The sequence below is a fragment of the Hyperolius riggenbachi genome, chromosome 8 (assembly GCF_040937935.1).
Source record: "Hyperolius riggenbachi isolate aHypRig1 chromosome 8, aHypRig1.pri, whole genome shotgun sequence".
NCBI lineage: Eukaryota > Metazoa > Chordata > Amphibia > Anura > Hyperoliidae > Hyperolius > Hyperolius riggenbachi.
The window spans coordinates 24,549,187-24,573,584 of record NC_090653.1 but is presented as its reverse complement, the minus strand read 5'-3'; the positions used below and the strand labels follow the sequence as shown (position 1 = coordinate 24,573,584).

At 48.1% G+C, this 24,398-nt stretch overlaps 1 protein-coding gene across 2 annotated transcripts in view; it reads left to right on the top strand.

Annotated features, from left to right (window-relative positions):
- Positions 1-24,398, top strand: part of LOC137528659 (RNA-binding protein Nova-2-like) — a 271,521-nt gene that overhangs the window by 224,318 nt on the left and 22,805 nt on the right. For both annotated transcript variants that reach the window (XM_068250083.1, XM_068250082.1), the window contains one exon: positions 15,327-15,473. In XM_068250083.1, coding sequence (XP_068106184.1) covers positions 15,327-15,473 — 147 coding nt within the window. The remainder of the gene's footprint in view (positions 1-15,326; positions 15,474-24,398) is intronic.

Genomic DNA, 24,398 nt, shown 5'->3' with positions numbered 1-24,398 from the left:
GAGGGACCTTAGGGGGGTTTGGGACAGCAACAGAGGCTGGACTGTATAGGCAGATCCAGCCTCTGTATGCAGATAACATTCTTCAAACACACCTCGGGTTCTCTTTAAAACAGGGTAACACAATGCACACTTGCTTCATCGTGAGCCAATCATCGTCCCTCCATAGCAACAGAACCCATGGCTAGCCGCAAGGCTAGAGATGTGTCTGTACAGCATTGTTCCCTAAATAGTCGCTTAACCTTCCTAGTGTTCTGGACGAGCTGAGCTCGTCCAGAGACGCCGGAGGTCACGCTCAGGCCCTGCTGGGCTGATTTGAATCATTTTTTGTTTGTTTGCTGCGATCGCCACTGCTCATCGCCGATCCGCCACTACCTGATGCGAAAGAGGGCCCCCTGCAGACCCCGTGCGCAGCCTGGCCAATCAGTGCCAGGCAGCGCTGAGGGGTGGATCAGGACTCTCTATGACGTCGATGACGTCATTCCATTCGTCGCCATGGCGACGGGGGAAGCCCTAAAGGAAATCCCATTCAGAACGGGTTTTCCTTATGGGCAAGCGCGATAGAGGGGTGGGTGGGACAGCGCAGGGAGGGGGGCTTCCTGATTAGCGGAAGCACAGTGGGCGGTATAGAAGGCGGAGATGTGTGACGACATGACGTTGCCGGCGCTTGGAACGCAGAAGTGGTGAGTAATTCTCCGTATGCCTCCCCGCCGCCGAGCCACACTTGCCACCGCTAAACGGAGGGGGAGAGAGGCAGAAGGAGGGCTCCCAGGTGAGGGAGGGGGGGGATATTTCCCCCCTCCCCACCGCTGCCTCCACTGCCCCTCCTTCTAGCGCTACTTCCCCCCCTCCTGGGCATCTATACTGGGGGGAACTGTACTAGCTATACTGGGGGCAACTAAACTAGCTATACTGGGGGCAACGAAACTAGCTATACTGGGGGCAACGAAACTAGCTACACTGGGGGCAACGAAACTAGCTATACTGGGGGCAACTATACTAGCTATACTGGGCACTATACTGGGCACTATGCTAGCTATACTGGGCACTATACTAGCTATCTGGGTACTATACTAGCTATACTGGGCACTTTACTGGCTATACTGGGGCACTACCTATCCATACTGGGACTATACTAGCTATACTGGGGCACTATACTAGCTATACTGGGGCACTATACTGGGGTAACTATACTAACCATACTGGGGCAACTAAACTCCCTATACTGGGGCAACTATGCTAGCTATGCAGCCGCCCCCCCCCCCCCCCCCCCCATAGCACGGCACTGTCCACTAGGTCACGCAAACACCCGCGCCGGCGACCCCCCCCCCCCCCCCCCGCCGCCGCCGCCGTTCCCCGGAGAAAAATATGGTCAGAAAGTGTTCCCCGGCCCGGAAAAGGTTGGGAACCACTGGTTTAGGCAATCCCTCATACTACAATGAGGTAAATTTGGCCAGTCACAATTGAATGAGTGTACGCCTCCTTAGTGAACATACTAGATGAGAGGTCCAGCTTGTCGCTAGATCGCTAGATTTGTCTCAAGTGTGTAAGAACAGGAACATGCATTCCAGCTCCATGCATGTAATGATTCATACGGCAAGACTGATATCTTGGGAAGCTCAGTACAAGGGAGCTCCAAACAGACTTCTATTGCCATGGTAACAAAGAGGTAAAATGTGAACTTTCTGCTATTTTTAGAAATTCATACCTAGATCTTACCCAAAATGGAAAGATAGCTTTAATAGCAGTAGCGTTTAATTGCAAAGTGACACATGGAGCAGCAAAGGTTTTACACCTGGCCATAGCATTGTCGTACGATGCTCCGCCCCCATCGCATTGCACCGCCAGGCAGAAAATGTCACTCACATGACCCTGCGGCAGAGTGCGCCAACAGGGTCGCCGCCCCTTCACGCTCCTTGCCGCGTGACGTACTTCCTGCTGCACAGGAAGTATGTCTCTGGGATTGTTCCCATCGTTACCACGTAGTTCTGCCACCGCCAGCGTATGTACATTTTTTTGCGCCGCCCATTGACTTACAGGCACCGCTGTGTAGCTGATGTTGAGTTTGCGGTTGGACGGAACTTCTGGACGCGAAAAGTGTGCTAGGCCCCATTGCCTTGCATTATCATTGCGTTACCTTGCGGTAACAACAGGGCAGGGCCGAGACAGAGGTGAGAGAGGCTCCAGCCTCAGGGCGCAGTGTAGGAGGGGGCACAACTCGCTCAGCTATCATTCCCCTGTTGTGTTTGAAGCAGAGAGAAATAAGAAAAGGGGATACATGGCAGTGACTGCAAGCCAGATAACTAGAGATCAAGGTGTTGGGGGCCCTGGGGCAGCTCTTAGTCTAAGAGCAATCAGTGTGTGACGGCTGGGGTGGGAGGGATGTAGGGGCGCACTTTGGTGTCTCAGCCTTGGGTGCTGGAGGACCTTGTCCCGGCTCTGCAACAGGGTAACACAATGCACACTTGCAAGGCAAGTGTAAAGGGGCCCTAAAGCATAGCTCCCAACTGTCCCTCTTTCTTCCTCATTTATCCTTATTTTAGGACTCATGTACAGATCTGTGTAAATATATATGTATTTTTCTAGTGAAAAATGTGTTAAATTGACTCTAAATTTTATTCCCATCCTTAAAATTGATATATTTCTTAGTTCCATGAGTTAGTATGAAGAAAAATGAACCAGGATAGAAAGGACCAGCGTTGTCTGAATTATATAACAACATATTTTTCTTATAAAATCTTTATGATATGCGTGACTAGGGGTGTGTCAGGGGCGTAGTTAGGGGTGTGGCAGGGGCATGGCTTAACCTCCTTGGCGGTAGTGACGAGCTCAGCTCGTCAATGAACGCCGGAGGGCGCCGCTCAGGCCCCACTGGGCCGCTATTGATAATTTTTTTTTAAAACACGCAGCAATCGCTTTGCTTGCTGCGTGTTTCTAACGATCGCCGCCATCCGACGCGAAAGAGCCCCCCCGCAGACCCCGTGCGCAGCCTGGCCAATCAGTGCCAGGCAGCGCTGAGGGGTGGATCGCGACTCCCGATGACGTCATCACGATCGTCACCATGGCGACGGGGGAAGCCCTAAAGGAAATCCCGTTCAAAATGGGATTTCCAGATGGGCTTGATCGCCGGCGGCGATCGGAAGGGTGGGAGGGAAGGAGCAGGGAGGGGGGAATCATGTAGCTAGCGCTAGGCTAGCTACATGATTTAAAAAAACAAAAAAAAACGCTGTGCAGCCACCCTGGCGAAATAAATAGAACGCCAGGGTGGTTAAGTGTCCCTCTTTCGTATCTCAAAATGTTGGAAGATATATGCCCTAAAGTATAACAGAAGCAGAGCTACCCTTTAGGCTACAAACACAGTGGGAGTAGTGTTGCATTCACGGTAAAAGCAGGAATGCAACAGAAGGCAATGGAAAAGTCGCATCACACGTTATACCACCGTTGCATCTTATACAGCAAAGCATACAGTGAATGAAAGGAATGCTACACTGCCACACCGCCGGCATTATGTGGTTATGCGGTAAGGCATTGCATGCATTGTGAACGCTGCATAGATTTTACATTGCAGGGTGACATTCCACGATACTATGCATCTGCTACATCACCCCACAATGCACCGCTGTGACCGGAGCCTAATGTCATCATTCATAGTAGCCAAAATTTCACAGACACCTTCTGCCGAGATGGAGCAGATGGCAGCTTGGTGGATCTGAGACCTCAATACTGCTCTCGCATCTCACCAAAACGAGCTAACACAAGGACTAGAGGAACTGTAGTGAAAATAATGGAAATTTTTTACAGTATTCATTTATAAATGACAACAGGGGGTTGCTGAGCTGGACTCACACACCAGGTTTGACACCTGGTCCGCCGGTGCATAATCCCTCTATGGGTCACCATTCCACAATAGCGAGTACAGACGTGTAAATCAAGGAGGCACTCAACTGGCGTATAAACTTGCATTTATCAATTCAGTAGCAAACACAACATGTTTTGGGGTTTCCCCCTTCCTCAGGTGTACACTTTATTTACACGTTCATTTATAAATGAGAGAGTAACCAAGCAGCTCAGGGTGACCCAAACTACTCGTAATGTATAGGGGGATAAAAGGGACCAAAAAGACCTCCTACTAAAAAAAGCAATGCTTGATGTATTTGCCTTCTTAAAACAGAAGGAAATCTGCAATAATTCAGCTATAAGTGAGCATTTGTGGTTACCCACAATGCATTGCTACTAAATATGCAAATTATACCTTTTCGCCCTTGTAAGCCAAGCAAGCATCCAGAACCGAGGGCTTTTTGGTCCCTTTTATCCCCCTATACATTCCTAGTAGTTTGGGTCACCCTGAGCTGCTTGGTTACTCTGTCCTATCCCATACAGCCATATCAATCCCTGCCATGTACTGATGAGGGCCAAAAGCCAGAAACAGGCTGTCTACATGTGGGTTTGATATGGCTGTGTAAAATTTAAAGCTATAGGCTTGCTATACACCAGCGGTTCTGGATGCTTGCCTGGCTTACCAAGGGCGAAAAGGGATAATTTGCATATTTAGTAGGTGTGCATTGTGGGTAACCACAAATGTTCACTTATAGCTGAATTATTGCAGATTTCCTTCTGTTTTAAGAAGGAAAATACACCTATTTATAAATGATTTAGTCAGTGTTTGCCCATTGTAAAAGCTTTACTCTCTCTAATTTATGTTCTGAAATTTATCACGGATGGGGACATCTTTAGCCCTGTCAGGTGCAGCGCTACGGAATGCTTGTTTACTGAGAATTCTGAATCCAGTACAAATAACGCCTAGTCTCCCAGAATGCTCTGGGGAAGAATTCTGCATAGCTAAACAGCTTAGCCTGAGCTACACACCAATTTACAGCAATTTGTAGATATAGAAAGTGTTTCTTCTGATGCTGTGGCCAGGATAATTGACGTAGAGTGGGTATCCGGAATAGTTTGCTACATTCTATTATATGTCACTACAGGGCCTCTTTAAAGGAATGCTATATATTTTGGCACCTTTGCATTCAGGCCAGAAAATGCCCGCTTCTCCCAGAGGATTGTTGCATGTACAAATGCTCTGGGATTGTCCTGTTTATTCCTTTTGTTGGCACTGGACGACCACAAAAAAGCAGGGGATAAAAATTCTGACACATTTCACTAGGGATGCTCAGAAATGCCGATAACCGATCCCAAGGATTTGCCATTTCTGTTTTCCGATTCTCGATTAGCCTTTTTTGGGGGGGAGGGTCATTTTTTGCATTCTCTGATTGGCCAAATACTCTTGAACTGATTCTGCAATCTCTGATTGGTCCAATGCTTCTGAGTTCTGGGATTGGGCTAAACTTACCGAGTTGCGGTAACGGCGTATTTCTGCAGAAATGCTATTTCCAATGACCAATTTCTGAGTTCTGATCGGTAATGCTGATTTCTGATCGGAAAAGCAAAAATTTCATTTCCACGGAATTCGAATAAGCATCCCTGCATTCCACATGAAAGTGGCAAAAAGGGTCTAGCCAAAATTATCAGCACCTTACCAGACTTGTGCAAATAAATCAGAGGGACCCCAAGAGCCCCAATAGTGGAATTCAGCTTGGGGACAACAAAATAAATGAGAAGTTAAAATTATACTTACAAACCAGGGTTACCAATAGGCAACCACTGTATGGGCAGGTGGGGAGAACAATCCTGACCCCACTCCGGAATAAAAAGTCGCTCTCTGTAGACAGGAAAATAGGGCAACAACCCTCCACCCAGAGTGGACTCAATGTAGTGTACAAGATAAAGAGGCGCCAAAAGAATAAAAGGTAATTAAATGAACTTAAAAAACCAACTGGTTAAACAGAGGAGGCAGCGGTGGTCTTACCCTCTCCAAACAGACACAGGCAAGGACTGCGATTCAGACAGTCAACAATTTATTCGAAACTCCAAAAAACAATGCAACGCGATTTACGGGCCATACACCCCGCTTCCTCAGGCAAAATACAGTAGGAGTCACAGCATCTGTATTATATCAGCGAGCTTGGCGCCTCTGTGACAGGGGCGCCAAGCTCGCTGATATAATACAGATGCTGTGACTCCTACTGTATTTTGCCTGAGGAAGCGGGGTGTATGGCCTGTGAAACGCGTTGCATTGTTTTTTGGAGTTCCGAATAAATTGTTGACTGTCTGAATCGCAGTCCTTGCCTGTGTCTGTTTGGAGGGGGTAAGACCACCGCTGCCTCCTCTGTTTAACCAGTTGGTTTTTTAAGTTCATTTAATTACCTTTTATTCTTTTGGCACCTCTGTATCTTGTACACCAGAATTGTGCAAATATTTGTATTTCAAGCCTATGAATCTCCTTTATTATTTAGCTCTCCTGGAGAATTTTGGCAATATAAAAATTCTTACTTGCAGCCAATTAAAATGGAGAAATGTTGACTCTTGTTTTTCCAGGAGAAGTGGTGTGCTTTCTGGCATAAATGCAAGGGTGCCCATATTTTTGCCCATGACTATTTTATATATATATATATATATATATATATATATATATATATATATATATATATATATATACGTGTGTGTGTCACGGCCAGGCGGCCAGAACCCGAAGTCTGGCCACTTTGGGTTCTTGACGGGCAAAACTAGAGGTGGCCGTCTCACTGCGGCCAATGTGAGAAATGAATGTAAGATTTCTGGTTTCCCGGCGGCAATGTGATAAATGAACCGGCTCCTTGGCTTTGGCTCCTCCCGCTGCCTCCCTCCTATTCACGCGTGGACTCCAGAGACGTTCGTAGTGGCAGGGAAGCAGAGCGGGAAGGCTGCAGACATTGGTTCTGCCAGCACCCGCTCTGCAGGAACGAACGGCAGGATTCCCTACTGCTACGAACGACTCTGCGGGACACACGTGTCCCGGCTGCCAGAGCCAAATAGGAGGTGGGCAGGGGGAGGAGCCAGAGCCGAGGAGCCGGCTTCATTTGTCACATTGCCGCCGGGAATCCAGAAATCTTACATTAATTTCTCACATTGGCCGCAGTGAGATGGCCACTTCTAGTTTGGCCAGACTTTGGGTTCTAGCCGTAACATGTACACAGAACCATGAAACCCATGGGATCAAGTGACAGCATAACGCCCCCACCCCTTCCCTGGTCTCCTCTGGCAATTTTGGGCAGCTTCTTACTGTTTTCCATGCAGCCCTGGAGCTAGCCAAGTATTAGGCGAAAGGGGGTTGGGAAACAAATGCCTTCACGCTCCTGGCCCAGTACAGTACTATGATGATTTCAAAGGTTCTTGGCGTCTCACCAATGGAAATGCTGCTAATGAAATCCACAAGACATGTAGATATAAGCTGCTCTCATGATTTGAGATAGACGGACTACACACTACTAGGCATGAAGAAGAACAACTGCATCTCCTCCACCCCTCCATTAGAGAGCACAGCAGCTCATACGAGGCATTAAATCACAACAAAACCATTTACGGTCAACCCTCAAGTCCAGGTACCATGTACCAGTGAGCAGGTACTATCAGATGGTGTGCTAGAACAGGGCTTTTCAACCAGTGGTACGCGTACCACCAGTTTTGTGCTTTGGTGCTGTCCTTCAGCACCACAGTACTGCTGCCTCGCTCCCCAAGGATATACACGCGCACCCCTTTGCGAGAGCCAGCACTCGTGACGCATCAATGAAAAATCTCACTGGTCCAATCGATGGGGAGCCTGGTGGGAGCTTCAAATATGCTTTGCCGGGGCTCACAGTCAATTACAGTGATTAGGAGTTGAAGTGTGGGGCGGTGGATGTTTGGCGGTGCTGTGGGGTGAGGTGCTCTGGGGCTGGGTGTACCCAGCTTATAGAGCTCTGGGGGTCTCCACAGTAAAAGAGACTCCCAGATGCAGCAGTGGAAGATGTGCGTTAGCGCGTTAACCTCTTTACGACCGTGTCACGTCCTGGCTCCCCCAAGACCGCCTAACGCCGATTGGCGTCAAGTCCTGGGAGCGTGTTTTGCAGGAGATTGCATGCGCATTTCTGCTTGAATGGCTCCGCTCCGCCATTGACATCGCAGCTAGAGATGTGGCGAACTGTTCGCCCGGCGAACATCTCTGAGGCTTTTACTACTTCCGGGTCGCTCTGACCCGGAGTTGTACACCTGCGCTGCCCGGCGGAGCGTGTCCTAGATCGCGCTCCTGTTGCCGGGCACTCTCTGCGCATGAGTGTGACGTCGTTCATGACGTCATGCACATGTGCAGAAAGTGCCGGGCAACGATCTAGGACGCGCTCTGCCGGGCAGCGCAGGCGTACTACTCCGGGTCAGAGCGACCCGGATGTAGTAAACGCCCCAGGAATTTAAAGATGTTCGCCGGCAAACGGTTCGGGAACCGTTCGCCGCTAGGAGACTGTTAGTCTATTAACATTGTACAGCGATGCGATCTGCTACATCTCAGTGCTGTACTGGGGACGGCCGTGTCACTCGACTGTCCCCTGTGGAGGCACAAAAGCGATCAGCTCTCATAGGCTAATGCCTATGACAGCCGATCGCTGTCATTGGCTAGCAGGAGGAGGGGGGGGGATAGGAAAAAATAAATAAAAAGAATCGTAAAATTTATTAGAAAAAAAACATGAATAAAAAAATAAATAAACATCCCTGCAGCAAGCAGAGCCCACCAACAGAATGCTCTGTTGGTGGGCATAAAGGGGAGGGGGGTAATCACTTGTGTGCTGTACGGCCCTGCAGCAAGCAGCGAACCCTTAGGCTACTTACACACTAAGACGTTGCGTTTTAGGGGACGTTCTGGTCGCACAACGTGCACCTAACGCAACGCATGGTGGTGGTGGCAAAGGACATTAGCAAAGAGCCGCTTTGATGCTTCCGTGTTGCGTACTATAGTACGCATGCGCTGGTGGAGACCACGTGAGCGGAACACTCCGCATCACGTGGTCCCGCCAGTGACGTCAGCACAGTACAGTGAATATTAATTAGCCATGTGGCTAATCACTGCGCCTGTGCAAGCAGGCTAACGCGGCAAAGCCGCTCTAACGCCGTAGCATGCTGCACTCCAGATTGACCTGCAGCATTACAATGTAACGCAACGTGGGCACTGTGAACAGCTCATTGCAGTTACATTGCTGTGCATTGGGGAGCGTTACAGGCTGCAGTAACGTGCGCCTGTAACGTCTTACTGTGTAAGCAGCCTAAAAGCTGCAGTTGCTTAAATTGTAAAAAATAGCCTGATCACTAGGGGGGTGTAAGCCTACAGTCCTGATGATGTTAAAACCTGCTTTTTGCAAGTTTGAGCTAACGCTCGTGTCTGATGAAAAGTGCAATAGGATAGGGTGTAACGATAAGATCGCCCAAGCAAATTTTTTTTAACACTCTGCCTAGGGCTAAGTGCAATTGAATCAGGCGACGTTATCATCGCCTGATTATCGTACTGACCAGAATTTAACCCTGGCGAGTCTGACGATTGCATCAGGGCCATTGTGAGTTAAAGGGAACCTTAAGTGCCAAAAAAAAGAGTTTAACTTACCTGGGGCTTCTACCAGCCCCCTGTAGACGTCCTGTGCCCGCGCCGTGACAAACCGATCCTCTGGTCCGCCAGCTGGCCAGTCGCCGGAAGCGAAACTGTCTCTCTGCGGTGGGGGTGGCGATCACTCTGTCCCGGCGTGGGCATGGGGCATCTGCAGGGGGCCGGTAGAAGCCCCAGGTAAGATAAAAAAAATTTTTTTTAGCTACAGTGAAGGATCCCTTTAACGCAGATCCGAGATGAAAAACTAACCATAACAAGTAACTTGTCTATATATCTTATCTAAAGTTTAGATACTTTTACCCAGCGAATCTAGCTGCAAAAGTTTAAAAAGTGTATGATTATTTATTCCTGTGATACAATGAGGGCAGCCATGTTCTTTTTGTCATATTATCACAGGCTGAGGGCTGGAGATGCTATCAGTTTTCTTGTGTGTAAATTCAGCCCCCTCTCCTCCTCCCTCCTCCCCTCTGCCTTTGAAATTAATGGCTAGTAATACCTCCCCCTCCTCCTTCCCAGACTGAGCTCCTGTAAGCCCTTGCTATTGTCTAAAAATGCCAAGGCACTCTGAGGGCTGTGGGCGAGGCTTGTTTAGTTTTTAAGGAATTAAAGTATTAAAACAAAAACAAAAAAGTATTTGGCTTGAGGAATGCCCTATAAACTATAGGAAAGGGACACAATTATGCAATGAGTAAAAGTTTATCTCAGATCCACTTTAAGCCAAATTACAACAATAATTCCAGCATTTGTAAGCTTATAACGCTTTTCTCCTGTTGGACTCAAAGCGCTTGCATGGCAGCCACTAGAGCGCACTCAGTAGGCAGCAGCAGTGTTAGGGAGTCTTGCCCAAGAACTCCTTACTGATTAGGTGCTGGTTTACTGAATAGGAAGAGCCAAGATTTGATCTCAGTTCTCTTATGTCAAAGACAGACCCCTTAGCCAGTACACTAGCCAGCCACTGCTGGAAGAAGCAATGATTCATCAAGTGTATTTGCTGTAGGTGTGCGCAGGACGGCAAACACCCAACTGCCTGTCCACAGACCTTTCTGTGAGAGGATATGACCCAAGTATGGACTACAAACTCATCCAATTTCTTTCAATTTCACACACATCCAATTCTGATTGGCCAATCACTGACCAATTTTACCACCTCCATGTGATATTTTGGATGAGTAGATTGTATAGTTAAATGGAAGATCCGCGCAGACGGCGAGAGGGAGAGGAGCAGCGGCGAGGGCACCGATCGACTGCCAGGAGCTGGACGAAGCCCCAGGTAAGTGCAGTTTGTTTTTTATAGTCTGCACGGATCTTCCCTTTAAAGGAATACTGTAGGGGGGTTGGAGGAAAATGAGTTAAACTTACCCGGGGCTTCTAATGGTCCCCCGCAGGCATCCTGTGCCCGCGCAACCACTCCCCGATGCTCCGGCCCCGCCTCCGGTTCACTTCTGGAATTTCAGACTTTAAAGTCTGAAAACCACTGCGCCTGCGTTGCCGTGTCCTCGCTTCCCCTGCTGTCACCAGGAGCGCATGGCGCAGGCACAGACCATACTGCGCAGTACGCTCCTGGTGCCATCAACGGGATCCAGGACACTGCAACGCAGGCGCAGTGGTTTTTAGACTTTAAAGTCTGAAATTCCAGAAGTGAACCAGAGGCGGGGCCGGAGCATCGGTGAGTGGCTGCGCAGGCACAGGATGCCTGCGGGGGACCATTAGAAGCCCCGGGTAAGTTCAACTTATTTTCCCCCGACCCCCCTACAGTATCCCTTTAAGCTCTCATACTACATGGAAGTGGTAAAAGTAGCCTATCAAGATTGGATGTGTGTGTGTCTGCATGGCTTTACTGCCTCATAGCTAAAGATGGGATTGGGTTGCTAAGGTTAGCGAACATCAGTGATCAGGAATAGTCAATGAGATGCAAATCATTCTGAGTTGATGCAGGATTATGCAAATTTTTGCAGATGGACCAATGAAAAGCAGGTAAAAATGGACCAATCAAATGCAACATTGGCAGAATTTGATTGGTCCATTTGCAAGCTGCATACATTTCACCTTCATCCTTTTCTGATAGCTGATAGCTGGCCAAGGTGTCGGGTGAGGGGAAGGAATATTGGGGCCGCTGTACACGCAGTACTCACAGCGTTCATTATAGGCCACCATGGCCGCTTTTAATCTGGAATGTGATAGAAGCAACCACTTGAGTACCACAGGCTTACACCTCCCTAGTGACCGGGCTATTTTTTACAATTCAGGCCACTGCAGCTTGCTGCAGGGCCATACGAATTATCACACAAATTAATCCACCCACTTTTCTGCCCACCAACAGAGCTTTCTGTTGGTGGGCTCTGATCACTGCTTTACCACTTAAGGACTGGCTGTGTTTGGTTGATCTGTGCTGCGTGGGCTTTCCAGCCCGCAGCACAGATCGTGGTTTAGGCAGGGCGATCAGACTTCCCCCCCTTTTTTCCCCACTAGGGGGATGACCTGCTGGGGGGGTCTGATTGCCGCCTCTCCGTGTGGCCGAGCGGGGGGGGGGGCTCCTCAAAGCCCCCCTCCACAGCGATATTGCGCGCTCCCTCCCCTTACCTCCCTCTCCCTCCGGATCTGGGTGGCACAGGACGGCGATCAGTCCTGTACCGCCTCCAATAGGCATTAGCCTATCAGACGGCGGCGATCCCCGGCCAATCAGAGGCCGGGGATCGCCGATCTCCTTCACCGTATTGATGTAAACAGCGGGGATTTCTTCCCCGCGTGTTTACAATTAGCCTGCGAGCCACGATCGGAGGCTCGCAGGCTATTGACGGAGACACCCTCCGTGAACTGACATGGTCGTTTCCATGTAAAACCACGAACGACCAGCCACCGCCTATCGGCGTTAGCTGGTCGTTAATTTAATGTTTATTTATTTTTGTATCTATTTATTTGTTGTTGTTTTTTTAAATAAATTTGCCTATTTTTTATTTTTTTATTTTTACTAACCCCTTCCCTCCCCCTGGCAGCCAATCACAGCCGATCGCTCTCTGAGTCTCCCCAGGGGATAGCTGAGTGTCACGGTTGTCCCCTGTACAGTGATGCCTTAGATCGCAGCACTGTACAATGTAAATAGACGGCGGTTGCTCCGTCTAACAGTCTCCTAGCGGCATTCGCTGCTGGGAGACTGATGACGGAGCGGAGCATCGGCGTGCGCAATCCCCTGCAATCTCTGCAAAAGGTCTTTGCCTTACAGCCGTTTTGCAGGGTAACCCAGCTTCTTCAGAGGCAGCACATCATATGATCTTCTGCCTCTGAAGAAGCGAAACGGCTGTAAGGCCAAGATCTTTTGCAGGTAGGTTATGAGGTGTCTGGCGTAAATAAAAGGTGACTTCCTTTATTTGGCTGGTGCCCGGATCTTCCTGCTTTTCTCCTGTTTAAATGGAAAAATACGTATGATGTGAAGAAGCCCGTTGATTAACGCGTGTAAATGCGTTTCTGCATTGCGTAGAAACATGGTGACCTGTGTGAATGGGGCCAGGGATTCTGGGTAAAATATTATCTTATTCATATTGACCACCATAGAATGTTTGTATAGCGGTGACCGCCCGCCCCATACACCGTATTCCGAGACAGCCCTGCAGGAAGCGTCCGCATCCTGCCATCCCCATTTCCTTCCAGTTTGTTTATCCACGTTATTATTGCAACTGTCACTATTACTGTCATCAGCAGCAGCTCTACTCCCCTCAGCCAAACCAGGACAGTCTCTGTCTGTGATACTCACAGCAGCCAATCAGATCATTGCCTTGTGTTATGAGGAATGGAGGTCAGCATACAATCCTTGCTTCAGCACTCTGTATATTAGCACACAGCATGATAGAAACTGTCTAGTCCAAGGTGGCGTAGTGGCGAGCTTCCTCACCTTGCTGCGGTCTGGACACTATCTGCATGGAGTTTGTATGTTCTTCCCATGTTTGTGGGGGCTTTCTCTAGGCACTTCTGTTTCCTCCCACATCCCCAAAACATACTGATAAATTAATTGGTTACCCCACCCCAAATTGGCCTCAGACTATGGTAGGATTAGATTGTGTGCGCCTCTGAGGACAGTCAGTGACATGACTATGTACTCTGTAATGTGCTGCAGAGGATGTCAGTGCTATATAAATACATAAAAATAATATGGTAGGACATTAGACTATGACTATGGTATGATTAGATTGTGAGCTCCTCTGAGGACAGTCAGGGACATGACTATGTACTCCGTAAAGTGCTGCAGAAGATGTCACTGCTATAGAAATACATTATAATAATATGGTAGGACATTACACTATGACTATGGGAGGATTAGATTGTGAGCGCCTCTGAGGACAGTCACTGACATGACTATGTACTCCGTAAAGTGCTGCAAAAGATGTCAGTGCTATATAGATACATAATAATAATATGGTAGGACATTACACTATGGCTATGATTGGGATTAGATTGTGAGCTCCTCTGAGGACAGTCAGTGACATGACTATGTACTCTGTAAAGTGCTGCAGAAGAAGTCAGTGCTATATAAATACATAACAATAATATGGTAGGACATAAGGCTATGACTATGGTAGGGTTAGATTGTGAGCTCCTCTGAGGACTGTCAGTGGCATGACTATGTACTCTGTAAAGTGCTGCAGAAGATGTCAGTGCTATAGAAATACATAATAATAATATGGTAGGACATTAGGCTATGACTATGGTAGGATTAGATTGTGAGCTCCTCTGAGGACAGTCAGTGACATGACTATATACTGATGGTCGTTTCTAGACTTTTTGCTGCCTGAGGCAAACTTGTGAGGATGCCCCCCTCCCCAATTTAGAATGATCGCACAGCACCCAACAATTTACTCTGCTTTATTTAATGTTCTCACACGACATGCTGCAGCTCAACACAATAGCACACTGGCTGGCTGTGAGTCTGTGACAAACACACTGCTCACCCTCAGCCACTCCATTCCTCCTCAGTCAGGACAGCAGTGCCACCTCCTCCCCTCTGCAGTGCAAGTCAAATGAAACACTGCTGCTCTCCCCCCTCCCCAGCCCTCACTCACTGTCAGACTCCTCACACAGCACAACAAGCTGCTTTTCCCCGGTGTTGACCTCTTCACCTCACTCTTCTGCTGTTAGTGTAAACACAGTACAAAAAAATGCTATCCCTGTAATTTCTACTCCTGATGCAAATGTTTCACCTTGCTTCATGAAAGAACCAGCCCTGTATGTACACTGTAAAGTGCTGCAGAAGATGTCAGTGCTTTATAAATACATAATAATAACATGGTAGGACATTAGACTATGACTATGGTAGGATTAGACTGTGAGCTCCTCTGAGGACAGTCAGTGACATAACTATGCACTCTGTAAAATGCTGCAGAAGATGTCAGTGCTATATAAACACATAATTATAATAATATGGTAGGACATTAGACTATGACTATGGTAGGATTAGATTGTGAGCTCCTCTGAGGACAGTCCGTGACATGACTGAAAATAATTTTCTCTACAGAAAGCAGACAGCTGCCAGGAAAATGAGTACTCCCCAACAAGTGAGCAGCATTTACTGTGCAGCACGGAGCCATGGTCCCACCCACCTCCTTCCTTTATGGCTGAGAGATTTGCTCTCTGTAGCCAGCACTACAGCTCAGCAGATTCACCATTTTTCTGTTCAGTTTCCCCATGGTCAGTGTTGCGCAAAGCATTTAACAGTTCCCACACCCTCCCTGATGTGATTACTGTATATACGCTAATATATATATATATATATATGTTGTTTTTGTGCATTTGTAGAGGGTGGCAGCACTTTTGTTAAGTGATTATTTTTCGTCTCTTGCAGCAGAAGATGTGGAGCTCTTCCTCAAGGTTCTCATCCCCAGCTATGCTGCCGGCTCCATTATCGGGAAAGGCGGACAGACAATTGTACAGCTCCAGCGGGAGACGGGCGCCACCATCAAACTCTCCAAGTCCAAGGACTTCTATCCAGGTGAGAATATTCCATGCAAATCACCATGAACAAGTAGCCAACTAGCCATGTGCCGCAAGATGAAAGGATTAAGTAGTCACGTGTTTCCAGATAAAATAATATGTTCACTTGCCTATAGCTAAAGGAATTTAGGAGTCACATGCCTCTGGATACAATTATTTGGATACTTGTGACTTGAAATACAGGATGTAGGCAGTGATGTCATTTCCTGTATATGGCGCTGCATTGTGCACCTCTTGCTCTCTCAACACGGTAAGCCCCAGCCACCGCTGATCTAAGCTTTGACAATGCCGGGCAGTGCAGTGAGTGAGAGGGGCTGACAGGAAGAGGCAGCAGTGCCCGCAGATCTGGTCTGAGGATATCGGCAGGCGCTGGTGGTGGACAGACAGCGCGGGTGAACCAACCACACACCTAGGACTGGAACACGTCTCACAGCTCCGCCCCATCCTTCCCAGCGCCCAAGGCACAGGTCCTGGCTACCACCACTCCTCCCTTCCTGAACTCTTCCTCGGCTCTGTCCTCTCCCACTGAAGTTGTATTTGCCATCTCTGCTTTCATGTCCAGCTACCCCTGGCCGTGTATCCGCCCAAGACACGGGCCTTTTTGGCCTTTACAGAAATGCAGCTCTGGGTATAATTATCATTGCCACCAAAGGCAGATTTATCTTTTTTTCACCCTTCCATTCTATGTGCAGCCCCATATTCAATGTAGAACATCCATGTGCAGCAGCCTCTCCTCCCTCCCTAATTCTATGTGCAGCCCCCTCTTCCATGTGTAACATCCATGTACACCATCCCATTCCCTCCCATTCTATGTGCAGCCCCCTCTTCTATGTGTAATATCCATGTGCAGTAGCCCCTCCCAATTCATGTGCAGCCCCCTCTTCCATGTGTATTATCCATGTACAGCAGCCCCTCCCATTCCATGTACAGCCCCCTCTTCCATGTGTAACATCCATGTACAGCAGCCCCCTTCCATTCCATGTACAATGGCCCCCTCTTCCATGTGTAACATCCATGTACAGCAGCCCCTCCCATTCCATGTACAGCCCCCTCTTCCATGTGTAACATCCATGTACACCATCCCCTCCCATTCCATGTGCAGCCCCCTCTTCCATGTGTATCATCCATGTGCAGCAGCCCCACCCATTCCATGTGCAGCCCCCTCTTCCATGTGTATCATCCATGTACAGCAGCCCCCCTGACATTCTGTGTGCAGCCCCCTCTTTTATGTGTATCATCCATGTACAGCAGCCCCCCTGACATTCTGTGTGCAGCCCCATATTCCATGTAGAGCATCCATGTGAATCAGCCTCCAGCCCCCTCTTCCATATGCAGCAGATCCTATCCTTTGTCCTGTCCTTGATCAGCTGACCCAGGAGGAGTGCAGAGTGGTTTAAGGTGGGAGTGCTGCAGGAGCCTCATCACATGACTTGTTTTGCACCCCGCTGATGTGTTGCTGCTCCCCTGCTTTGTTCTATTAGAAAATAAGACGGCTACAATGTGACGGAGCATCTCCGCCATGTACTGTCATAATAGAGGTTCACTGTGCGGAGCAGAGTCTGTGTGATTCACAATAACTGGGCCGGAGTTATTAAACCGCAGTGTCTGCTATCAGCTAATAAAAGCATGAAGCTCTCACATCAGTCATATCAATGGCACCAGAACACCAGCCGTGTGCTAAAAATGGAAGAAATCTAGTGCTGAGGGGATAGAGGCTGCACATGATTATAAACATTATCATTATAGTGCATACACTGTATACCTGAATTATATAATAATAATAATTGTTATTAGTATAGCAATGTCTTCTTCTGCAGCACTTTACATACCGTGGTAAATAGACATGTCAGGAGCTCAAAATCTAATCCTTACCATAGTCATAGTCTAATGTCCTAGCATCTTATTATTATGTATTTATATAGCACTGACCTCTTCTGCAGGTGTGTACAGAGTACATAGTCATGTCACTGACTGTCCTCAGAGGAGCTCACAATCTAATACTACCATAGTCATAGTCTAATGTCCTACCATACTATTATTATGTATTTATATAGCACTGACATCTTCTGCAGCACATTACAGAGTACATAGCCATGTCACTGACTGTCCTCAGAGGAGCTCACACTCTAATCCTACCATAGTCATAGTCTAATGTCCTACCATATTATTATTATGTATTTATATAGCAGTGACATCTTCTGCAGCACTGTACAGAGTACATAGTCATGTCACTGACTGTCCTCAGAGGAGCTCACACTCTAATCCCTACCATAGTCATAGCCTGATGTCCTACCATATTATTATTATGTATTTATATAGCACTGACATCTTGTGCAGCACTTTACAGAGTACATAGTCATGTCACTGACTGTCCTCAGAAGAGCTCACAATCTAATCCAACCATAGTGCCATATTATCATTATGTATTTATATAGCACTGACGTCTTGTGCAGCACTTTACAGAGTACATAGTCATGTCACTGACTGTGTTCAGGGGAGCTCACAATCTAATCCTACCATAGTCATAGTCTTATGTCCTACCATATTATTATTATGTATTTATATAGCACTGACATCGTCTGCAGCACATTACAGAGTACATAGTCATGTCACTGACTGTCCTCAGAGGAGCTCACAATCTAATCTTACCATACACATAGTATAACGTCCTACCATATTATTATTATGTATTTATATAGCACTAACATCTTCTGCAGCACTATACAGAGTACATAGTCATGTCACTGCCTGTCCTCAGAGGAGCTCACAATCTAATCTTACCATACACATAGTATAACGTCCTACTATTATTATTATATATTTCTATAGCACTGACATCTTCTGCAGCACTTTACAGAGTACATAGTCATGTCACTGACTGTCCTCAGAGGAGCTCACAATTGAATCCTACCATAGTCATAGTATAACGTCCTACCATATTATTATTATTAATATTATTATGTATTTATATAGCACCGACATCTTCTGCAGCACTTTACAGAGTACATAGTCATGTCACTGACTGTCCTCAGAGGAGCTCACAATCTAATCTTACCATACTCATAGTATAACGTCCTACCATATTATTATTATTATTAATATTATGTATTCATATAGCAATGACATCTTCTGCAGCGGTGTACAGAGTATATAGTCATGTCACTGACTGTCCTTAGAGGAGCTCATAATCTAATCCTACCATAGGATAGATTTTGAAGGAAACCAAGATGCATATTTTTGTGAGAAGATTGGAAACCCACACAAATATGGGTAGAGTGACCATATTTTTGTGGGTCCAACCTGGGACGGGGGGGGGGGGGGGGGGGGGGGGCGGCGCGCGTAGCGGCGAAAAGTGGGAAGGAGTGAGGAGCACGCAGCGGCGAAGACTGGGGGAGGGGGGCTGCGGCGCGCGCAGCGCGCCGCGCTGAAAAAATGGGCGTGGCCATGACATTGTATGGGCGGAGCTAACGTAATGATGTAACAGCGAGGCATAAGAAAGCAGTGTTTACGCCATGATGTGGACAAACGAGACTTTGTATCATGGGTGTGCAGAAACTGTGTGATGCTAATAGTATACCGTAACCACAAAGCAGCAAACATAGCCATCTATGACCATTAAATAATAAATGCAGTAACAGTTACCCCGGACACCAGAAAATAAACGCAATAGGCAACATGTCAGTATAAAATAAATGCAATGCGGGCAAACATGTCAGTACAAAATAAACGCAATGCGGGCAACATGTCAGTACAAAATAAACGCACTGCGGGCAAACATTTCACCAGAAAAGAAACGCACTGCGGCCAAACATTTCACCAGAAAAGAAACGCACTGCGGGCAAACATTTCACCAGAAAAGAAACGCACTGCGGGCAAACATTTCACCAGAAAAGAAACGCACTGCGGGCAAACATTTCACCAGAAAAGAAACGCACTGCGGCCAAACATTTCACCAGAAAAGAAACGCAATGCGGGCAAACATTTCGCCAGAAAAGAAACGCACTGCGGGCAAAAATTTCGCCAGAAAAGAAACGCAATGCGGGCAAACATTTCGCCAGAAAAGAAACGCACTGCGGGCAAACATTTCGCCAGAAAAGAAACGCACTGCGGGCAAACATTTCGCCAGAAAAGAAACGCACTGCGGCCAAACATTTCACCAGAAAAGAAACGCAATGCGGCAAACATTTCACCAGAAAAGAAACGCACTGCGGCAAACATTTCGCCAGAAAAGAAACAATGCGGGCAAACATTTCACCTGGAAAAGAAACAATGCGGGCAAACATTTCACCTGGAAAAGAAACAATGCGGGCAAACATTTCACCTGGAAAAGAAACAATGCGGGCAAACATTTCACCTGGAAAAGAAACAATGCGGGCAAACATTTCACCTAGAAAAGAAACAATGCGGGCAAACATTTCACCTGGAAAAGAAACAATGCGGGCAAACATTTCACCTGGAAAAGAAACAATGCGGGCAAACATTTCACCTGGAAAAGAAAGCATTTACTCACCTGGCAGAAGTGTCCGGCCTCTGGCGCGCTGCTCCGTCCCGGGACCGTCTTCCTCCTCCTGCTCTTCTCTCCCGCGCTGACAGGGCTATGGCAAGATGGCGCCCGAAGCCCTGTACTAGTGACACAAATAGGTCTCCAGTACAGGGCTTCGGCAGCCATCTTGCCGTAGCCCTGCTCGCCTGCCGGTGTCGGAAACAGACACCGGAAGAGGAGGCTGGAGCGGGGCTGCGGGCAATGAACTGGCACGGCGTCTATAGACGCCGCTGCCAGTTCATTGAGGAGAGAGTGGCCAGAGTCCCGAGGCCGGGACGTCCCGCTGCTGAAAGCGGGACGTTTCCCGGGACCTCATTAAGCCTGGGACAGCGGACCCCGAATCCGGGACGTGTCCCGGGCAATCCGGGACGTCTGGTCACTCTAAATATGGGGAAAAATACAAACTCCATACAAAAAGTGTTCTGGCCCAGATTTGAATTGAAGACCCTAGTGCTGCAAGGCAAGACTGCTAACCACTAACACTGCCCTGCCTCTCTCTACAAATGTATCATAGCTATATCACTCACCTTTAGAAATCCTATGATCTGATATTACCCAGCTAGAGTTATTAAATCAGAAGCAACACTTCACAGTCCAGCCACAGCTTTTTCCTGCTCACTTCCTCCTTTTGGTGACATTATGCCTGTGCAGGAAGTGAGGTAATCTTCCAAGCAGCAGGGGGACATGATGGAACTTTTAGCTTCCAATGAACCATAAAAATGTTTTATTTCCTGTCTTTAGAAGAAAAGAATCCATCACACAATTATGTTCAGTTCGCTGTGTTCTTTAGCCTCGTCCTAGTCTGATATAACCCTATATTAATAGATGATGCTACAGTATAACCAGTAACATAGCTTAGGAGCTCTGGGCCCCAGTGCTAGTTGTACGGCAGGCCCCCACAAGCACTCTATACATAACAATTGGTATGGAGCAGCAATACCTGCCAAGGACAGCTTCAGTGTCAGAGAGGTTTAGGCTGGGGAGGAGAACAGTCTATCAATGGTTATATGGACAAAATTAATTGTTAATTTATTTAGTCAGTGTTTGATCATTGTAATATCTTTCCTCTCCCTGATTTACAGTCCTGCCAGGTGATCTGTACAGTTTGGCCATTAGAATCGGCTGTTATTCCCAACAACACAAAGAGGGTAACAGACAGGAAACTGTCAGGACCATGGTCATGACATCCAGGGCCGGCCCACTCATGAGGCGGGGTGAAACGTTTGCCTCAGGCGGCAAACTTCTAGGGGCGGCACCCGCCCGTCCGTGGGTGCGGGGGGGGGGGGGGCGGCCGCCGAGCCAGAGGGGAAGCGGGCAGGACGGGGGTATTGGGCCTAGCGGTGGGGAGGGGGGTCGGACCCCCCCTCCCTTGCCTGGGTCCCCCAATCTGCGCTCCCCTCCTGCTGTAATAGGAAGCTGCCGATGCCCAAACGTAAGAGGCACGGGCGGGGAGGACTCACCTTATCCGCGTTCCAGCGTGCGCTCCACTGACGTCACTTCCTGCATCATTTTTTTTTATAAATTTGCCTCAGGCGGCAAAAAGTCTAGGGCCGGCCCTGATGACATCATACTGTGGGAGGGGTTTCACCACAATATCAGCCATACAGACCCCTCCTCCTTTCAATGATCTATTGAAGAAAAGGTAAAGATTTCTTGTGGGAAAGGGGGTATCAGCTACTGACTGGGATGAAGCTCGATCTTGGGTAAAAGTTCTTCTTTAAAGAGAACTGAGCACTAAAAATACATTTTGTAAGTGAACCATAACAGAGGTCCGTAATAGTGTGATGTTGGGCTGACAGGCATTACTTACCTACAGAGGTCTGCTCCTGCTGCCTCACGTTCATATGGTGGTCGCTATTTCCTCCACACAGTGCCGCAGGTTCTCTTTTCCGAGGTCTCCACCAGATATAGGTCGGGCAGCCTGCAGGGTATCATTTGGCTACAATTACTAGGTAATTACTAAGTAATGCCTAATGATGTTGATCCAGGGATGTTATCTGATTGCCATCTGGAGTCGGAAAGGAATTTTTCCCTTTTGGGGCTAATTGGACCATGCCTTATAAGGGTTTTTTTCGCCTTCCTCTGGATCAACAGGGATATGTGAGGGAGCAGGCTGGTGTTGTACTTTGTACTAGTTGAACTCGATGGACGTACTGTATGTCTTTTCTCAACCAAAATAACTGTAACTATTTGCCAAACACTGCATTTCCTATATGCAAGTCCTGAGTCATTGTTGGGTAATTATTTGGATTACATCCATGTAAGAAAGTCCAAGGACACCTTGTTAATGACTTCATTATCACCAGAAACTGATCCAAGGGACTCTTTTTTTTCTATATTATTGTGGAGGGGGGGGGTGGGGTTAAAGGCACTATAAAGACATTTAGTGCAATGCAGTGAATTATTTAGGATACCCACTTTTATGGTAAATATCCTGGTTTTAGCATCAGAAACAATTCCTATGTCTATATATTCTGTATATTGGTATGTAGTCCCGCCCTTCCAGTGATGTCAAGCTGATGCTGATTAGATATGCATAACTCCCTGCCTCCGAGCATTCTGGGAGACTAGGTATATTTTGTACTGGCTTTGGAAATCTCTATAAACAAACGTTCCACAGAGCTGCACCTGACAGGACTAAAGAAATCGTCACCTGTGATAGATTTCAGAATGGGGTCCTGAGTTGTTGGGTTACTTTGCTCAGGGGTCGGTATGTTACAGAGTCCCTGATTTGAGGAATGCCTTGTTGTGGGGTACTTTGGTGTGTGTGGGTGATGGAGGAAGGATTGCAGGGTCCCAGTGTTGGTATGGTGCATGTATTTTAGGGTGCCCTTGTTGCAGGGTCCCTGTTTGGCAAGCTCCATGTTTTCGGGTAGAAAGATCATGTGTTAAAGAAAAACCTGTAACGAAAAAACCTCCCCTGGGTACTGACCTCGAGTGGGGGAAGCCTCCTATCGAGGCTTCCCCCGCCCTCCTCGGTCCCACGCAGCGATAAAGGTCCCCGAACAGCAGGGATGTAAATATTTACCTTCTCGGCTCCAGCGCAGGCGCAGTATCAGCTCTCCGCTCGGAGATAGGCGGAAATAGCAGATCGCTGTCGGGCCGCTCTACTGTGCAGGCGCAAATCTCCTGTGCCTGCGCAGTAGAGCGGACCCGACAGATATCGGCTATTTTCACCTATCTCCGTGCGGAGAGCTGCAACACCGCCCTCGCTGGAGTCAGGAAAGGTAAATAAATCAGCGCTTATCAGGCTTGTCAAGGGAGGATTCTGGGACACTTCGGAGGAGCCAGCGCAGGACTGCCTGCAGCTACAGGGGAGGGGGAAGCCTCATTGGGACTCTGGGGCCTCGTTCACATCATACGCGCTTCCGTGCGCATTTGGAAGCGCATATGATGTGCTGAAACGCAGGAACGGCAGAAGGGCATAGACAGCCCTTCTACCGTTCACATCTACTGCGCTGTGCAGCAGTACGATACGCTGGGAAGCGCTTGCGTACTGCTGCCTGCATTTTGCCCGGAAGCGCAGAGCTGATCCCATCACTGTCAATGGATGGGATCAGCAGCGCAGCGGGCAGCGGCGCAGATGGCGTGCGATCGTATGCGCTGCGTTCGGATCGCAAGGCCATCTGCGCTAGGTAGATGTGAACGAGGCCTGAGGCTTCCCCCTCCCGAGGTGAGTACCCGCCAGGGGAACTTTTTTCTGTTATAGGTTCTCTTTAAGGAGTCATAAGCAATTAAGTTTTTCCCATGAGTTTTCTCCTATGAGATCATTTCTCATCTTCTATTTAAAATAACTTATCAGCACTTTGCAATTCAAAAAGTACCAAAGTAAGGGGATTGCTGCAGGGGCCCGAGTGAACCTGGGGCCCGGCAAACAGTGCCACCATGAATGTGGTGAGAGGTGCTGAGAGGCTCATCCAGGAATTAACTTAGTCAGTGTTTAAAGTAAACTTGAGACGAATGGCAGAAAAGGATTTTTACTAACCTGGGGCTCTTTCTACCCCCCCTGTAATCCATCTGCTCCCCCAATACCCTTCCAGTCCAATCCATTGTGCTCCTGTGAAGTCCCCACTCTCTAGCTGGCTTGCGGGGCACTATTCCAGGCCGTGCACCTCCTCCATCGTGCTCCCATAGCTGGAAGTGTTCTTTGCCAGCGCAGTTAAAGTCTTAACCTAATGCGGACCGACACAGTTTAAATTTACGTCGGGCGGGTGGCGCTGCGGTTCTGACTGGACGTAAGCTCTACGTCCCATTCACCGCGCGTCCCCGCCCATTCCCGCCGCTCTCGCCGCTCTGTCCCCGCTGCAATGTGCTGCCCTGCAGCCTCTATGTCGGCAGAGCACTGTGAGCCGGGCAGGAGCCATTTTCATTGGCTCCTGG